This window comes from Sparus aurata, chromosome 10 (assembly GCF_900880675.1).
Source record: "Sparus aurata chromosome 10, fSpaAur1.1, whole genome shotgun sequence".
In the NCBI taxonomy this organism is placed as follows: domain Eukaryota; kingdom Metazoa; phylum Chordata; class Actinopteri; order Spariformes; family Sparidae; genus Sparus; species Sparus aurata.
In genome coordinates, this window is record NC_044196.1 from 2,749,550 (window position 1) to 2,769,017 (window position 19,468).

Sequence of the window (19,468 nt, forward strand, 5' to 3'; positions counted from 1 at the left end):
CGCTCGCTCAGGGGTCAACCCCATGCCGACCTCTTACAGTACAGACAGAGCGACCTCGCAGAGAAGTGAAAATGCCCCAGAGATTTTCAAGCTTTGTTATGAAGTGAATGTATTATAGGAATACATATGTTCATGTGTATGTTCAATGAAGATTAATGCACAATGCTAGAGGGCATATTTGAAAGGAAACAAAGGTTTATTCTGAAAGAGAATATGTTAATGATGATTATATTCACATATGGTTATTGTTTAAGTAACTGGTTTATGTCAAGGGGGCATTAGAGTTCTGATCCAAGTAAGAGGGGGATGTCGTGTACTGATGACGTCAGTAGGCCGAAGTTGTAATGCGTACTCATGACGGAGACGCCAGGGAGTAAAGTACAGTGAAACTTGGCTCTCAGTCTGTGCGTGATTTCATTCGTCTGACTTGCATAACATGCAGTTAAAAGTGTAACAGATGGAGAGGCTCTTCTCTGCTCCAGAGGACAATCCTTACATTATAACTGTTGTTATTTAGTTAATGTATAAGTTCTTCTTAAATTATTTGTTCATAACTGTTCATTTTATATAATTCATGAAATAAAATATTGTTCTATTGTTACACGTTGTCTATTCCATTCAGTATTTACAACTTAAGTCCATTTTATAACAGTAACAGCATCAAGTGCTACTTTTCAGGGACAACAAGGGATTGAATGTTTTCTTTTATTATTAAGGTCTAAACATTTACAACTATTTACAAAATTACAGCATAGATAACTGTTTACAGATTATTATTCACTATTAAAAAAACAATTATTATCAAAGCAATATTAAAACAGTTAGAGATGATGTACAGTAACAGGCTGAGCAGGAGTCCCTGCAGTGCTGCTGGGCTGGATGGTGTCAGTGGGACATCATCTGGGTCGGTACTCAGGGTGTTTGGGGGTCCAGTCTCCTCTGTCCACCACATCCTCCATCAACTGGGTCTGCAGTTCTGACTCCATCCACGGCTGCCATGTCACTAAGAATGGTTTAAGAAAGAGGCAAGAATTATAATTTCATAATATTAACAATAATAATAATAATAATAATAATAATAATACATTACAACAAAAAACTATTTACCAAACACTTTAAATAGGAATAACGCCTTTAAAATTATAATAAAAGTGGCGATCAGCAGTTTATATGTCAGCAGTAACGTAATGTATCGGTATGTTAATTACCCCAAACTGTTAGCTAGCTAATAATGGTAACATTGATGACATTATGTGGGTTCAATAACAGGTTTACCTCTCCACGGTCCTCTCAGCCGGAGATACACCAGAGCCGCTTCTCCTCTTCCTCCACAAGCACGAGGATTAAAAAGGAAATCAGGAATTCCTGAAGCTCAAACAGATCTGACAGTCAAACTTTACTCTTCTTGTCACTTTCACAGACCTGGGCTGCAGAAATAGTGATGCAACCAGGAAATGCTGCAAAGGGTAGACTGTCCCCTTCACAACAGGCTAACGCGGCCTGCAGGTCTCTGAAGGACCCTGCCTTTGCTGGAGGCGAAGGATGCTGCCCCTGAACTGGGACACAGCCAGAGTCATGAAGTAACTAACGCGGCCGTCATGGCAGACAAAAAGTGTCGATCCCCGAGTGCGACCTGACAGGCAGAAGAGTAATGGTGAACCGCTCCTCAAGCTTGCCTGTCAGGTCGCACTCGGGGATCGACACTTTTTGTCTGCCATGACGGCGACGCGCAGGAGATGCAGCAGCTAAGGTGAGTAGTTAAAAAACCTTCTTTTTAGTAAACTCTGTGTACACAAACAATGTTCTCAATGCTCGTGTTCATGTGTAGAGACCCTGGTGATACTACGAGCAAAGTTTCATGTTGTGTTGAGCCAAAATAGAGATTTTGATGCCATCGTATCCCTGCCCCGAGCACTCCTGTTCAAAATTAACGTGCGCAAAACCCAACTACGGTGAATCTTAAAAGTGCGTCTTTCGTCGTAATTATGCTTTTACACTAAGGTTTGACTCATATTCAGTCGCAAATAAAGCCTTGGTTGCTTTTTGGTGAGAGTTTCACTTTAAATAAATGACACTGTCTGTTTTCTACCTTCAGTCCCGACCACAGTCCTGTTGAAAAAGTGGAGAGCAACAAAGCGGATCATCATTACGGCAACTCGAGACGGCAACAACAAGTGAAGGTGGAGGGAGACGGGCAACAACGTGGAGTATCACAGGACTCTAGTGGCTCGTCTTCTGCCCACGCTGCTGCTGAGAGCGAAGGAGAACATGGAGATGATGATGATGATAAGGAGGTGGAGGAAGAAGACGATGGAGGTGATGAATGGAAGCCAGACAAGAATGACAAGGAACTGAGTGAGGACCAAGCTGAACCGAGAACATCGAAGACGACGAGGAAGCGGCGAGTCAAACATCCTGGAGACAAATCAAAGAGACGGAAACAGAAAGGAGGCGTCGACTGAAAACAGCAACGCTGCTCTGTCCTGTAAAGTCTGCCATGCTCTGCACAGGTCAAAGAACATGTTGATCAAACACACCTGGACTCACGTGGACGATCCGGAGAGGCTTTGTGGAGCGTGTGGAGAACGTTCAGAGTCTGCAGACGAGCTGAGAAGTCATCTTCAAGCTCACCTGAAGACACACAGCTGTGACATCTGTGGAAAGTCTTTCCTCACTGCTGCTAGCTGAGGATCCACAGCAGCAGCCACACAGGAAAGAAGATCTACTGCTGCAAAGTTTGCGGCAAATCCATCGCCGACTTCTGAGCGCTGTCCTGACACAAGTTGTTGCACGTGGGCATAAAACACTTCTGCTGTCAGGTTTGTAGTCCGGCAGATTAAGTCCAAATTCCAGGACAATCGTTCACTTTGTGATACAAGCACCAAATTTGGCATGAATAATGCCGAGACCCTACTTTTTGAGAAAAGCACCTGAAAATCCAATATGGTGGCCATTTGTCAAGATGGCGGCCCCATAAAATGTACCAAAACCCCTTTTTTATTGTAGAATGGTAATGGCTGGGCATAGTTAAAAGATCTAGACATCGAATTGTATGTATTTTGAGTAGACAAATCCAATGATGCAACTAAAAAAACTGTTTCAAGGTAGGGGTGGGCGATATGGGCAAAAAACAATATCTCGATATTTTGGGGGATTTTGGCGATAACAATCATCAGTCGATATCCTTATAAAATGTGATTGGAACTGTCTGAGTTAGGGCTTGTGTCCACCAAACGCGTTTTTAGCACTGAGGGCTCTCAAAAACTCTTTTTCCGAGTGCCCAGCGGTGTGAAAAGTTGAACAGATTTCAACTTGAAGGAAAACACTTATTTATTTTCTTTAAACTTTAGCATTCAAGTACAAATAAAAGAAAGACTCTCCATTTTTGTACTTTTGAACTCAATAATTGAACTACAATGTAGGAATATTGAATTCTGTAAACATTCAGCTGTCAGGTAAATTGTGCTGCAGTGCAGACAAACACGAGCATATGATAAAATAAAAACAGTAGCATTTGTAACAAAGTGCTCTATGCATATTTTGAGAATTATTGCGCATCATCAAGTCTATCTTATGGCCTTATTAAACAAATGACTAACTTCAAGTTCCATCCAGGATTGTACAACAACAACAAAAAAAATCCAAAAAAGACATTTGCTAAAAAGCTTCACTAAGGGTTTTCTCAAATATTGTCCAAAAATATAGAGATTTGTAAACAAATGACATTAATGTTGAAAAAAAATCCACCATTCTAAGATAGAAAAAATACCCAGTATTATTACAGCTATGGACAGATGCCAGAAACTTTGCAGAACTTTGAACAAATAACATTCTAGGCTACTTCAGATTATGAGCCAAAAACACCAGTCTGTCCTCAGCCCTTTTTAGATAGAAAAGGCGGCACATTTGCTCCAAGGTTAGGGCGGCAATGTGCTGCCCTGTCATTCTAAAATATTATTCCCTTTCCAAAAGCCACCTCTGGGTTCGGTGTAAACATGTGACGTTACGTAAAGCTCGAAGTTCGGCTGTGAACAGTGACAAAGAATTTGTCTTCAAAATAAGAGCGTTACATTTTACCCAATCGGAGTTTAGAACTGGGTTCTTAGCGGGGGGCTTTTAATTTGAAAGTAGCGACCGTTCCTAACTTGGCGCTAGCTAACAAGCGAACACAACAATCATCCGAAGTACAGGTAGCTTCAGGGACTGGAGGCGCCTGCATTTTCTCTCTGCCATCACGACGCACTGCTAAACTGTTGCAAGGAGGATGCTAGCAAGAGGTCATGTGATCACGTAGGCCCACTAGTGTATGACTGAATCCTGCCATGCTGCAGAGAGCGATGCTGCACCGTGTATTAAGTGGATGTGAGGAGTTTCCGGGTGCGTTTCAATATTTTTGGCGAAGTAATTTAAATACTCGATAATGGAAATTTGCACCTCGTCAAGACAACAATGACGATATTATCGCAAACGATATATATCGCCCACCCCTATTTCAAGGCTAGTTTTCAAGATGGCGGCCATTTTTCGACTCAAATTCGCAGTTTTCTGTTAAATTTTATCACACATGAAGTTTCAATTATGCAAAATCTTTTGATACACATCAAAATGTCTCCCTGAGGCGGTCAAAAAAGTGTCTTTAACACACCTGAACAACCAGTGACCTGACCATACGTTCTGTGTTAACATGAATCATAATAAGTCTCCATACAGACAGCGCTTATCCATCTTATTCCTAGCTAGCTCCCGCTTGTGGAAAATATAGCGCTGACTAGTCAAATTTGGGACACTTGGTTAAATGTTGAATATCTAGATAATTCAGCCAATGTAGTGAGCTGAAAAGGAAGTGCAATACATTTGTCACATACCAGAAATACTGTTTGTAGCTTAGATCAACTCAAAGATCAGGCTATAATATATTTGATGTTAGTTGGCTAGCTGCTAGCCATTACATTGCACGTAATTGATTAGTTAGCATGGTTGCTAGCGGAGTTATTCCATTACAATCCATGGCGTTATTTCTACTGATATGCATCCCAGAACACCACAATACACCTCAAACAAAGAATCAGAAATGGCCAGTGTCACTGCCAATTAAGTTTATTGTGCCGACGGCATGATGTCAAAGCACAACCAGGGCACACTGGTGGCATCTTTTCTGTGAGACTCAGCATGAGGTTCAGTGTCAGCTAATTAGAGTACTTACCGTAGTTGTAGTCTACTAACTGTAGTTATAGCAAGTATAGCTTAGTGTCCCAAATGCTATATAATTAGCCCTTTATATTTACCAACTAGTAGTTTAGTTAGTTGTAATATAGTTAGCCACAGCTGAATTAACAGGATGTGCCAGTGCGAGAAAGCTGAGCCAAGGGTAATGGGGCTTTAATTACCTGGATGGTGTACAGATCGCACTAGATGAATGATCGGGCTAGGTGTAGGGCACTTTGATGTTTGAACCTAGTTGTGTCCCGTATCTGAATGTGCTTTTGTATTTAGTATGGTTAGGTGGTAAAAGGAAAGCCCCTCGGCCTCAACTATAACACATGATGGCTGCTTCTTATCCACTGAGTTCTGCATCTCAAACTGACTGGAGAAAGTGTTGTCTTTGTCAGACAGATTTACAGGAAGAGCTGAAATCTCCTCCAACTCATTATCCATGTAGTCCTGAGAGCAATGGTTATTCAAATGATTGCCACAACCATACCACTCTTTCAAGCAATCAACCAGTTGCCAGTCAGCTTAGACATGTCCTGGTTGGATGATGGACGGGGCATTGAGGAAACACTGAGAAGGAACAGTGCAAATTATCACCAAAGCTGTCCTTCTGTCAAACCTCACTGTTCTATTGAAATAAAAAAAATCTATACAAAAAAAAACAAAACAAAATGAATAAAGAAAAACATGCACTTACTTAACCTGGGAGGTGTGTCCTGGTATAGTTCAGTTCAAACCAGTGATCATTTCCCATTCATTTTAAATATTCTATTGATATAAAATGTATCAAATGTAACAAAACAGACAAAATACCAAAAACAGTGAGAAAACATTTATCTAAACTAACGAAAATTTGTACAAAAAGGCATTATTTTTGCCATTAATTGCCATCTATCTTCACAATTTAACACATTTTTTGACTTTTAATCGAAGAGTTGAAAAGCTCAGATCCTTTCACCTATATATAAATATCAAGATCATCAAAATATGATTATCCAATTTCAATCCAGGTCAAATACGAAGTCTAATGGCTGTTTTGGAAATTGGCGGCCATATTGGATTTTTTGTGTGGCTAACGGGCTTTTTGGAAAAAGTGGTTCCAAAAGAATATTTGTGCCAAGTTTGATGCTTGTATCACAAAGTGAACGATTATCTCACTAATCTGCCGGACTATTGTGGGAAGCATTTTGGAACTTCTACAAAACTGAAACTGCACAAGAAAATTGACTCAGAGCGAGACAAAGCGTTTCTCTGTGACGTTTGCTGCAAAACCTTCTACACGATAGGTGAGCTGAAGGTTCACCTGAAGACGCACACCAAAGTGACGATCACCTGCACCGAGTGCGGCAAGGGCCTGTCATCTAAAGAAGCTCTGAACAGACACATGATCATCCACGCCGGGGAGAGGCCGTACCAGTGCTCAGAGTGCGGCCTGCACTTCAATCGCATGAGCAACCTCACCGCACACATGAAAATCCACACGGGCGTCAAATTGTATGTCTGCGGGGTTTGTGGGAAAGCTTGTGCTCGCAAGACGTATCTGACGGTCCACATGAGGACGCACAGCGGAGAGAGACCGTACGAGTGCACCGTCTGTGAGAGAGCCTTCAGTCAGAGCCACTGTCTGAAGACACACATGAAGAGCCACCAGGAGGTGGAGAAGGCAGCGGAGGACGGACTCAAGTCCAGCTGAAGTGTTAGAGTTTCTTATTCTTCTTTTAGATTTTGATGCTCTGGAAGTTTTACAGACGAATGTTCTGAGGTCACAGTTGCTGCCGACTGTGGTCACAAACACTGAGGGGGGATCAGCAGTGTTGGCTCCAGGCGGTGCTGGTCGGTCCAGTGCTGAATGAGCTGGACCGCATTCCTCCACATTCTGCTCCCTGCTCATTGGAAACAACTGAACCAGAAAACGTTCTGTGAACTCAGGACACTTTAACTACGGGACCTAACAGGCTGCAGTGGAATGTTTGAGGCCTCATAGTCATAGTTCTTCTGTAAAATATTGACTTCAGCTGCTGTTTATTAAATTCTGAGCGTTTCTGCCTAAAATCACTGGACTTGTTCCTAGAATCATAACTGAAATAAAGCTGCAACAGAAACAAACACTGAAGCCTCTTTAAAGCAAATATTAGGTGGATTCTTATTTACTTCTCCTGTTATTCTGTGATATTTTATCAGTTTGAGCCTCTAACAGGTCGTCAGTTCATCTGAAGTCAGCGAGGAAAATCATTCTTTAAAAACTGACTTTAAATCTCCGAGAAACATCTGAATGTAAACACTTTATATTAAAAGATTCTTGTCAAACAGTCAGAGTTCATCACTGATGTTCTCGTAAACAACCATCAGAGGGCGACATGAGCTCTGCCCAGGTTTACTTTTCAGAACTGCACTAAATACACTTCTGAGGTATTTGTACTTTACTTGAGTATTTCCATTTCTGCAAATATGTAATTTTTACTCCACAACATTTATTCAAAACACCGTTTTAGTTACTTTACAGATTAAATGCTGCGTCAGTGCTGAATCAGCACTTTTTGAAATGAATTTATTTGATGAACAATCAGATTAAACACATTTAAGATTCATACAAATAATCTGAGAAGTGCTGAATATACGTTTGTAGCACCCTACCCAGTAATTTAGAATATCTCCTTACTTACAAATTATGTGAAAAGTATCTCTCTGGGCGGGCTCTGGGTTCTTAATTTTAAGGTTTTGTGGTGCCGTATTAACTTATGTATTGAACATTCAAAATGTACTTTCTCTCAAAAATAAGGTAAGAAACAATAATTGATTGGTGCCTCCACTTAGTAGATTATAAACTGAGATAAGAAAATCTACTAAGAAATAATATTAATTTAGATGATTTTGTACGGGCTGGTCCTTTAATCTATTCGAGCTAAATGTTTCAACACTGCACAAATAATATTCTTAACCAATGAATCCCTGTGATTTGCTCTAATTACCACTCACACACAGTACTTTTTAGAATAACAATCAGTGTATTAACACAAATTTGAGTATCAAATATTGCTCAGTGGTGAACACAAAAATATCGATTATCACAATCTCTTCAGTCAAATTCACCATAAACACAAATTCAATATCCAAAAAAACATATACTTATAATAAAATTCAGACAGTCTCAGAAATAGAAAGTTGCAGGCCTGAATCGGTGCTCGGGTACGTTGGGGTCTAAAAGGGTTGACCAGTTCGCTCTCTCCAGCAAAATAAAACAAACTGTGCACGTGCAGCTGGGGTTTTTTTGTACTCACTGTTCTTGTCCAGTTAGTGTGTGATGTGTGTGAAGATGGGGGTTATGAAGAACGTTACAGGCGAGGATGGAGGGAGAATGAAGAGGGGAATGGAGACGGTGACTCCTACTGCTGTGACCTCGACACGTGCTGCTGTCCGACTGCTGTCGCTCAGAGGGGGGGAAAAAAGGTCCACGGAGGGCTTCCTGGTCCAGTCCTCTGATAACATACATTTACATCTTTCAATCATAAATAAAATCTCTAAGCACTTCTATGAACTCAGTCCGAATTCACATAACAGCAGTACACAAACAGGTCAACAAAATGAGTAACTTGAGGCTACTACAATTAACCCTGTGCAACTAGCCGTTGCATGCTAACTAACCGCTGATCGCGGTTAGCATTCACATTGTAACCTTAGCAGTAACACAGTTCGTAATTACCACAACACAAATAAACATTTACCTTCTGTAAACCGATGTACTTCCATATACCGCTGAAAACTCTGCATTTATCTTGATACAAGGACAATACTCCGGTGTTACATTTACTATTCGTGTCGTACTTTTTACTCCGCTGCTCTTTCTTACTCGTCTCTCTACCTTGATCTAACCTGCTTCCTCTATGTCCCACCCCCTTGCTCTCCCGACTGAATGACAACCCATGACAATGGAGCAGACGACCAATCGACAGGCTATACAGGGATGAGTGACAGATAAAACACCAGTTGTCTGCACTTTTAGCCAAACATATTATAAACACATTTTAAATATTGTATTAACTTGTAAATTGTTTAAATACTTTTTAAACTGAACTCATAGCATTTTAGATAACAGTTCTTGTTATATGAACTACAATAGGTTGAACTTTTTTTATAGAAAGAACTTTATAATTATTTATTTAACTGATTAACTTATTTACATTTAGACAGGGCTACATCCTCCCCCTTCTAAACCGTTAGATGTCCTCATCTAATCGTGTGTTTCTTGAGTGGGGCTTTCCTAGTAGGTGTAGAGTCCCTATCTGTGGGACCATCAGTGGCTTGGGGATTCAGATTTAGCTGAATGACCATTCCATGATGTACAATAGTTACTGGTTCATCCATAGAATGACCAGGTTTGTCATAAGTCAAACAAATGACTGGCTTACTTTGTCTTTGTGAATGTCTAGTAGTCAAGTTATCTTTGTTTCTAGCATCCCTTTTACTAGTTGAGGTTAGTTCCTGTTCTGTTTCTGTTTCATTTCCTGTGTTTTCAGGTTCTGTATCATCAGATGACTTTTCATCCGGTAAGTCTGTGTCACTTTCACCACTTCTTGTCACATCCATGTTTTCATCTGGATATTTAGGGATCTGATTTGATTGACGGTAAGTAGACAAGACACGTCTTTCAACTTCATCGATGTCAAAGGATTGACACTCAGGTATCTCATCAAACTCTGATTCTGAATCAGAAGGATCACTTTCTGCAGACTCAGGCTGTGGGTGCTTCTGACACCTCCTTTTGTTTTGTGACCTTGTGACAGACGGTTCTGTGTTTTTTGTTGCTTGAGCTGAGGGATCTGATATCCTTACCAGATAACCGATTGGCAGGAGATGGTCTCTGTGAAGAGTTTTGACACTTCCTGATCCACACTCTGGTTTAACTTCATAGACAGGTAAGTTGGGTAACTGTCTGACAATGACATAGGGAGTGGACTTCCATCTGTCTTGAAGTTTATGCTTCCCAGTAAGACCAAGATTTCTCAACAGGACTCTGTCTCCTTCGGCCAATGGCTGACCTCGAAGCCGCCGATCGTACTGAGACTTGTTCCTCAGGTGACTTTTGTCAGATGCCTCAGTGGCGAGTTTGTAGGCTTTCTTTAAGTCTTGTTTCAACTTGTTGACATACTGAAGATGGTCATGTTCAAGCTCTCCATCGAGACAGGTGTTGAAACAAATATCCACAGGCAGTCGCGCCTCCCTGCCGAACATAAGAAAATACGGAGAGTATCCGGTGGCATCATTTTTAGTACAGTTATATGCGTGTACTAACTGACTAATGTGTTGACTCCATTTGTGCTTCTTTTCGTTCTGCAGGGTGCCCAGCATCGACAAAAGGGTGCGGTTGAATCGCTCAGGTTGGGCATCACCCTGAGGATGATAAGGAGAGGTGCGCGACTTTCTGATTCCTAGACTAGAGAGAAGCTGTTTTATGACTTTACTCTCAAAGTCTCTCCCCTGGTCCGAATGGATCCGTGCTGGGAGACCATAATGAACAAAGTACTTCTCCCATAGTACTTTAGCGACGGTCATGGACTTTTGATCTCTCGTAGGAAAGGCCTGTGCATACCTTGTGAAATGATCAGTAACAACTAACACATTGGCTATGCCTTTGCTGTCGGGTTCTATCTGCAAGAAATCTATGCAGACGAGATCCAATGGGCCAGTACTAGTGATCTGATTCAGCGCGGCTGAGCGCTGAGGAAGCGTCTTTCTTGAAATGCATCTTCCGCATGTTTTGATATATTGTTCAACTTCAATAGGCATATGTGGCCAATAAAACCTATCCTTGATAAGTTCTAATGTCTTTTCTACTCCTAGATGTCCACATTCATCATGAAGAGATTTTAGGACTGTGGTTCGAAACCTCTCAGGTAAGACTAGCTGTTTTGTCTCTTTACCTATTGCTGTTTGTCTGACTCTGTACAACAATCCATCTTTAACCTGTAACTTTGGGACCTCTCGACAAAGCAAAGCTACATCAGGGGGGTCATTTTTAGTATGAACTGGGATTTGGCCTGCGTCAATGGCTGCTTTTACAGGTCCAATGACAGGATCTAACTTTTGAGCAAACTTTAGCTCTCTTGGACTAAGCTGGTCAAGGGTGTTGCCACTCAGTGTTACCGAGCAACTGTACACCTCAGGAACAGCTTCTGGGGAGACACCAAGCTGGTCTACTAGTCTTGATGGTACGCCTGAGCTTTCAGTGACATGAGCCCATTTACAGAGAGCTTTAATGCCCGATGGTGGAATGATTGTCCAATCTTTTTGGATTTCAGTGGCATACTGCCTGGATAGCAGATCAGCATCCACATTTTGACGGCCAGGTCGATACTGGATTGTAAAGTCATAAGTTGCTAAGGCTGCTAGCCAGCGATGTCCTGTAGCGTTCAAACGGGCTGACGTGAGCACATAAGTGAGGGGGTTATTGTCTGTTCTCACTGTGAACTGTGCTCCGTATAAATAGTCATGAAACTTGTCGACTACTGACCACTTCAGCGCTAAAAATTCTAGCTGATGTGCAGGGTATCGCTGCTCTGACTGGCTGAGTTTCCGGCTTGCAAAAGCCACTGGCCTAAGGCCTTCTGGGTGTTCCTGATTTAACACTGCACCTAGCCCACTCGTGCTAGCATCAATGTGTAGAATGTATGGCTTTTCAGGGTCAGCAAAAGCCAGTACAGGGGCATTTATGAGACAGTCAATGACCTTCTTAAAGGAATCTCGGCATGACTGATCCCATCTTTCTCCAAACGGTTCGGATACCTTGAGGTAGGTCTTTGATGGATCTATGACTTGTGGTTTCCTCACTTTCTGAGCAGGGGGATATCCTTTGGTGAGCTCAGTAAGTGGCCGCACAATATGGGAATAATTGGCGATGAATCTTCGATAGTAGCCACAGAAACCGAGGAATGACCTGAGGCTTTTGAGATCATTTGGCTCTTTCCAGTGCTTCACCACTTCAACTTTTTCTGGGTCTGTGGCGATTCCTGTTTCAGACACAATGTGCCCTACATACTTGACTTTGGGTTGACAGAATTGGCATTTGTCCAATGACACTTTGAGTCCGACCTCCTGCAGACGGTCAAGGACTTTTAGAAGGCGATGTTCGTGCTCTTCCAGAGTTTTCCCGAAGACAATAATATCATCCAGATAGACTATGACTTGGAGTAGATGCATATCACCGACTGCCTTCTCCATAAGTCGCTGAAAGGTGGCTGGCGCACCAGTAATGCCTTGTGGCATCCTTTCAAATTGATAAAATCCCACAGGACAAATAAATGCTGTCTTCTCTTTGTCTTGTTCGCTCATAGCGATCTGATAGTATCCACTGCGGAGATCCAACACAGAAAACCACTTGCTGCCAGTTAGGCAATCCAGTGCGTCATCAATACGGGGTGTGGTGTATTGGTCTGGTATCGTCCGACTATTGAGGGTGCGATAGTCAACACACATTCTGATGGAGCCATTTTTCTTGCGCACCACCACTATAGGCGACGCATAGGGGGACCGTGATTCTTTCACTATACCCGCAGCAAGCAGCTGCTGTATGTGTCGTCTGACATCATCGATGTCTGCTGGAGCTAATCGACGGGATCTCTCTCTGAAAGGGGTGGAGTCGCTCAATCGGATTTGGTGTTTTACTCCAGAGGCCAAACCAACATCCCATTCGTGGACAGAGAAAACATCTCGTCTTGCCGCCAGCTCATGGCGAAGTCTTTCCTTCCATTCCTCTGGAACAGGTGAGTCTCCAAAGACAAAGAGCTCTGGGTCAAGAGGATCAGAAATTTTGTCTGAAGACTGCGGTGAAACAACAGTATCTACAGCATACATTTCTGCTAGGACGGTGCCAACCTGGATGGAGGTGGGTTTCTGAGTCTCATTATGTAGCTGTACTTTAAAGTGATTTAAATCAATGCTGGTGTCAGGAAGTACTCCTGGTTGTATCATCACTCCAGCAGGAAGCTGTGGGTTAACTGGGTTGTCAATGAGAATGAAGTTGTTGGACGACGATGACGGTTTCTCCACTTTACACATAGCATACACTTTCTCTCCAGGAGCTATGGAGAGTGGACCTGGACCTTGCCATCTCACTTGTCCAATGGCTTCTTCATCTGCTGTTCTCTGAGTTTGGTTAGCTTGAGACTGTATCTGTTTATATACAGCCTGAAGTCTCATTGAATGTACTTTGTGTTGGCTGCCTGTTTCTTTTGCTATGTCCCACAATCTATGAAACAAAAAAGCATTTGTTCCTACTATGACAGGTGCCTGCTGTCCATGTTGAGGCTCTGGACATACAAGGGCAAGAACCTTGACAGGGCCTTTAACTCCTGACATTTCTTCTGGAAATTCCATCTCTGCCACAACATAGCCTCGGTAGGGGTATTCAGAATCAGCGAGACCCCAGATGGCTAGTCGGGAAATTGGTTGTATGGGGACATGTGACAGATGCTTTTCATACCATCCTCCAAAAATGATTGTTACATTTGACCCGGAATCCATAAGCGCATCACAGGTAAGATCATTGACTTTAATGGTACAGATGGATGAGGGGCCAACAAGTCCTTCAGGTAGGTCAGAGTCGGGTTTTGGCACTTCCATTGTATTCACCCTGGCAATGTCATAGTCTGTGCTTTTAGAGTTCTCTTTTTGTTCTGTAGGGCTTCCACGGACTTGGCGGATGAGTTTTTTAATCACTTTTGAGGAGTTCTCTGGAGCAGTGCATCTAGCTGCTACATGTCCATTTTCTCCACATTTATAGCAGAAAAACCCAGTAAACTCTTCTTTAGACTGAACTTTAAAGGGAGCAGCTTTTGGGTTCAGGGGCACTTTGTTCCTGTCATACTCTCGTTTTCCCTTTGAGTAGTGAGTAGACTGAACTGTCATGACTCTTAACTGTTCTTTAAGACTGTTTACTTCTGCTCTTAACGACTGCATTTCCTGGTTAGGTTGACTTGTAGTGTTACTTTCCTCCTTGGACCTTTTTGTGTAACCCTCACTGGCTGACTGAGACAGTGTGTTTCTTTGTTCCTTAAGTTTAGCTTTTAACTCTGCAATCTCTGCTCTGAGCTGTTTTTCATGAGGCCCATCTAACTCTGTTTCTTTTTCTGCTTGTGCTACATGTACATGTTGACGGGGTGCAGGCTTCCTGAGACCACGCCTAGCAGCTTCAAGATCTTCTGCCTCTCTAATCTCTTTCAGCAGATCTAGAAATGTTGGTGGGTTATCCCTCTTGTCTCTCAGATTAAGCTGAATCAACATGAGATCAGACTCAACTGCACCTTTAATAAGCTGATCAAGTCTAGCTCGGTTACCGGCGTTACCTGGCAGACCACCTCTGCGAATGACTTTACTGAGGGATTTTTCTAGTCTGCGCAAGAACTCAGATAGTCGTTCATTTGGCTTCTGATAAAGAGACTTAAAGGACAAGTAAAGGTCTTCTCCTGACTCAGTACTTCCAAAGGTATTATCTATAGCCTGTATGTACTCCATACAACTAGCATCAGGATTTGACCACCGAACGGCTTGGATGATCTCCATGGCTGGCCCTTTAAGACTTTCGACAATCCTCCGTTTTTTTTCTTTTTCGGAGCACTCGTACTCTTCAGCCATAAACCTTGCCTGATCCAGCCAGCTGTCCAAGCTCTCCTCACCGAGTGGAGTGGGGCTGATACCTGAAAAGGTTCTGAGACGACGATAGTTGTTACTCTCACTGGACTTGGGGCTTGGCCTCAATACTTCACCAACAGCACGAATGATGGATTCAGGATTACTGGTCCATTCACTACCACTAGGGTTTACAGTTGGGATGTCATCCATTGTTTTTCCTTCATCTTGGAGAAACTGAGCTAATTTCTCTGAGAAGTTGTCTGTTTCGTCTGTTTGAGGTTGAGCTATTACTATTGTCCAACTAACACTTTCTGTGGGTGAGTTTAGTTCTGGTGGGACCTTGGTCGGATCTATTTCTTCCCTACACTCACATAAAACAGTAACAGTTTGGGTCTTAGTGTTAAATACTTTTCCTCTCACTTTGACTTTGCCCAGTGCTTTGATGGTTTGCATTGATTCCTCTATGACTGAAATGTCTTCATCTTCTGAGACACCATACAACATAAGGGCTTGTTTTACCGATATTCCCTCCCCTCTGCACCAGTTACTTAACTCAAGTTGGGCGGATTGACTCATGTTGGTAGCTGTTAGGGTTTACTGTACTGTGCACTACTCAAAAAAAAGTTGCTTTACAAATTAAACAGTTCAGGGAAAATGTGTCATTTATTTTACAAAAAATAAAAATCAATTCTGGGAAAATAAAAATTATAACTATCCCAGCGGTGCCTCCATTTATGTAGCACCCTACCCAGTAATTTAGAATATCTCCTTACTTACAAATTATGTGAAAAGTATCTCTCTGGGCGGGCTCTGGGTTCTTAATTTTAAGGTTTTGTGGTGCCGTATTAACTTATGTATTGAACATTCAAAATGTACTTTCTCTCAAAAATAAGGTAAGAAACAATAATTGATTGGTGCCTCCACTTAGTAGATTATAAACTGAGATAAGAAAATCTACTAAGAAATAATATTAATTTAGATGATTTTGTACGGGCTGGTCCTTTAATCTATTCGAGCTAAATGTTTCAACACTGCACAAATAATATTCTTAACCAATGAATCCCTGTGATTTGCTCTAATTACCACTCACACACAGTACTTTTTAGAATAACAATCAGTGTATTAACACAAATTTGAGTATCAAATATTGCTCAGTGGTGAACACAAAAATATCGATTATCACAATCTCTTCAGTCAAATTCACCATAAACACAAATTCAATATCCAAAAAAACATATACTTATAATAAATTCAGACAGTCTCAGAAATAGAAAGTTGCAGGCCTGAATCGGTGCTCGGGTACGTTGGGGTCTAAAAGGGTTGACCAGTTCGCTCTCTCCAGCAAAATAAAACAAACTGTGCACGTGCAGCTGGGGTTTTTTTGTACTCACTGTTCTTGTCCAGTTAGTGTGTGATGTGTGTGAAGATGGGGGTTATGAAGAACGTTACAGGCGAGGATGGAGGGAGAATGAAGAGGGGAATGGAGACGGTGACTCCTACTGCTGTGACCTCGACACGTGCTGCTGTCCGACTGCTGTCGCTCAGAGGGGGGGAAAAAAGGTCCACGGAGGGCTTCCTGGTCCAGTCCTCTGATAACATACATTTACATCTTTCAATCATAAATAAAATCTCTAAGCACTTCTATGAACTCAGTCCGAATTCACATAACAGCAGTACACAAACAGGTCAACAAAATGAGTAACTTGAGGCTACTACAATTAACCCTGTGCAACTAGCCGTTGCATGCTAACTAACCGCTGATCGCGGTTAGCATTCACATTGTAACCTTAGCAGTAACACAGTTCGTAATTACCACAACACAAATAAACATTTACCTTCTGTAAACCGATGTACTTCCATATACCGCTGAAAACTCTGCATTTATCTTGATACAAGGACAATACTCCGTTGTTACATTTACTATTCGTGTCGTACTTTTTACTCCGCTGCTCTTTCTTACTCGTCTCTCTACCTTGATCTAACCTGCTTCCTCTATGTCCCACCCCCTTGCTCTCCCGACTGAATGACAACCCATGACAATGGAGCAGACGACCAATCGACAGGCTATACAGGGATGAGTGACAGATAAAACACCAGTTGTCTGCACTTTTAGCCAAACATATTATAAACACATTTTAAATATTGTATTAACTTGTAAATTGTTTAAATACTTTTTAAACTGAACTCATAGCATTTTAGATAACAGTTCTTGTTATATGAACTACAATAGGTTGAACTTTTTTTATAGAAAGAACTTTATAATTATTTATTTAACTGATTAACTTATTTACATTTAGACAGGGCTACACGTTAGTATTCAGTGAGAGAGTGGTGAGAGAAGGTGACAGTCTCAGTGTTATAAACTCAGCTATCAGTCTGGTTTCCTGCTCTACGTCCCTGACTGACCACATTAACTAGGCTGGTAGAGTCCATACAGCACTGACTGTATCACTAGCAGACTCTCTAGTCACCTGCGACCTGCAGAGTGCTACATACTGTCAGAAAAATGTGCGCTCCAGTAACACAGTTTTTCTTAACCTTCAGAGAGAAAAAACACCAAAGAGAGTTCCTTTGATCAATAATCTTTTACTTGCAGCAATCATACAAAGTAACAGGTTGTAAGGCTGTCTCTGCAGATCTCCACAGAATCATATTAAACAGCAACATTTATAGCATCGTCTTCACAGGTCACACCCAGTGATCGTGTAACAGTCACTGTTGAGGAACAAACATTCTTAGTTCATGTTTCTCATGTCACATTCTCAATGACAGGTGGTGTTCGTTTCAACTATTGTTAGTGGTTACATGCAGGTTAAACAATATATGCATCATACAGGAAACAGACTGCAACAACTCCTGAGACAGGATGTGGTATTCATTTAACCACTTCTCCTTTCACATACAAACACACGGGGTTATAGAAATGTCACACAAGAGTTTAACTAATATTGTTCCATCACATACCTCGTGTCAAACCTTCTCAAACACCTGTCTATGTTGCTGTAGCTCATGGACACGTCTGTCTAATAGAGACACCTGAGACAACTGCAGAACAGTCAGCACAGCCATCATGACACTTGTTCATCGAGGCTGTGTTACTGTGGTGACATCCAAAAATAAAGAACTAAGACAAGAGACGAGGACAGAAACACAGTGAACCACAGCTGTGGGCGTCACAGGAAGCAGCGTCTAACATGTGATTTACTGGAAACAGCTCAAAGTGAAAGTTGAGTTCAGTCCTGGTGTCAGTGGACGGTCAGCAGCAGCAAAGTGACAACTGGCTGTGAACTGATGTCCTCCATGTGTTTCTGAAGTGAAGCTCAGTAAAGAGGACTTTGTGCTTGTTGTAGTTGTGACAGGAAGATGAAGATGTTTGTGGTGTTTGTGATCCTCGTGCACGGTAAGATAACCTTCCTCCCTCTGATCTGATCGTCACCTCGGTCCAACGTCATAATAATAATAATAATGCATTTTATTTGAAGGCGCCTTTCAAAGCACTCAAGGACACCACACATAACTACAACAGTACAACAAAAAGAGAGGACAATGTAGTGCAAATGAATAAATAAATAAGAGGATGCAATTACATGGTGTCAGCTCGGCACAGAATTCACACTCTGCAGTCCTATACAGGAAGTCAACCAGGCAGCGTTAGGCAGGGTTGAGCTTCCGGGGTGAGAATAGTGCAATAGAGTGAGCTCACTAACACACATTGTGCATAAAAAGTCTGAAATCTTTGAGTTGAACTCGATAAAAATGTGTTGATTGTTGTGTTGTGTTGATATTTGTGTTGAGTGTAGAAGACTGTGCAGTAACACTGTCCTCAGTTTTATGGCCTGTTGCAGCAGCTGTAGAGGACAAAGTCCACACAAATGATCCATTGAAACTCATTTATTAGTTTGGTACTGAAGGTGTGTCATGTTTTATAGCACTACAGCAGGCACGTGACCACATCGGGCCAAAGGGGTGATTGAGTCCCTGCCCCTTTTTTTGTGTGTTTTAAATGAATAAATAAATTCCTGTTGTGCATAGAGATGTAAAAAAAAAACACGACAGTGTAAAAACATCCAGCCCATTGTGCTGTACGGTAGTGAAGTCCAGTGGTGGACAGTAATGGAGCACATTTACTTGAGTACTGTACTATCCAGAGGATTTGTACTTTACTTGAGTATTAGATTTCTTTGGTACTTATTACTCTTACTTGAATACATTTCCAAGACAAATATTTTTACTTTTACTCAAGTTAATTTCTAGGAAGGCTGAAAAGTACTCGTTACTTTCAGGTCTGCTCTTTTTTCTTTTCTAAAATACTATTGGACACAAGCTGTATTAGTCAAAGAAGGAAACCTATCACAGTGCACGCTCTCCACTGGGATATACGTAAAAGCAGAAATACGTCATCCCTCCCCAGAAGTTACCACCAAAGTAGCCACGCTCTCGACTGTGTTTGTCAACACAAAACTGCAACTTTGGCTGCATCAGGAGAACAAAGACAATCCGCTGAGTCTCAGTCTGAGTCTGATAATGATCCGGAGCAGGAACTTTCAGAAAATCCTTGGCCTTATCTGGACTCCATGTTTGAGTTTAACAGAGTAAAAAACGTGGACACAAATCAAATCAATTTTATTCATAT

At 41.7% G+C, this 19,468-nt stretch overlaps 1 protein-coding gene across 1 annotated transcript; it reads right to left on the reverse strand.

Moving 5' to 3' along the window:
• Positions 1–7,871: 7,871 nt before the first annotated feature.
• LOC115589942 (uncharacterized) lies at positions 7,872–16,743 on the reverse strand. The gene is made up of 3 exons (XM_030431118.1): positions 16,671–16,743; positions 8,934–16,424; positions 7,872–8,687 (listed from the first exon to the last, which is right to left on the reverse strand). The coding sequence occupies exon 2, from the start codon at positions 15,409–15,411 to the stop codon at positions 9,436–9,438; it is 5,976 nt and encodes a 1,991-aa protein (XP_030286978.1). The 5' UTR covers positions 15,412–16,424; positions 16,671–16,743; the 3' UTR covers positions 7,872–8,687; positions 8,934–9,435.
• Between the last annotated feature and the right edge of the window lie 2,725 nt (positions 16,744–19,468).

Excerpts from the sequence above, each read along its gene's own strand:
- LOC115589942 (XM_030431118.1), bottom strand. The coding sequence starts at position 15,411 with ATGAGTCAATCCGCCCAACTTGAGTTAAGTAACTGGTGCAGAGGGGAG.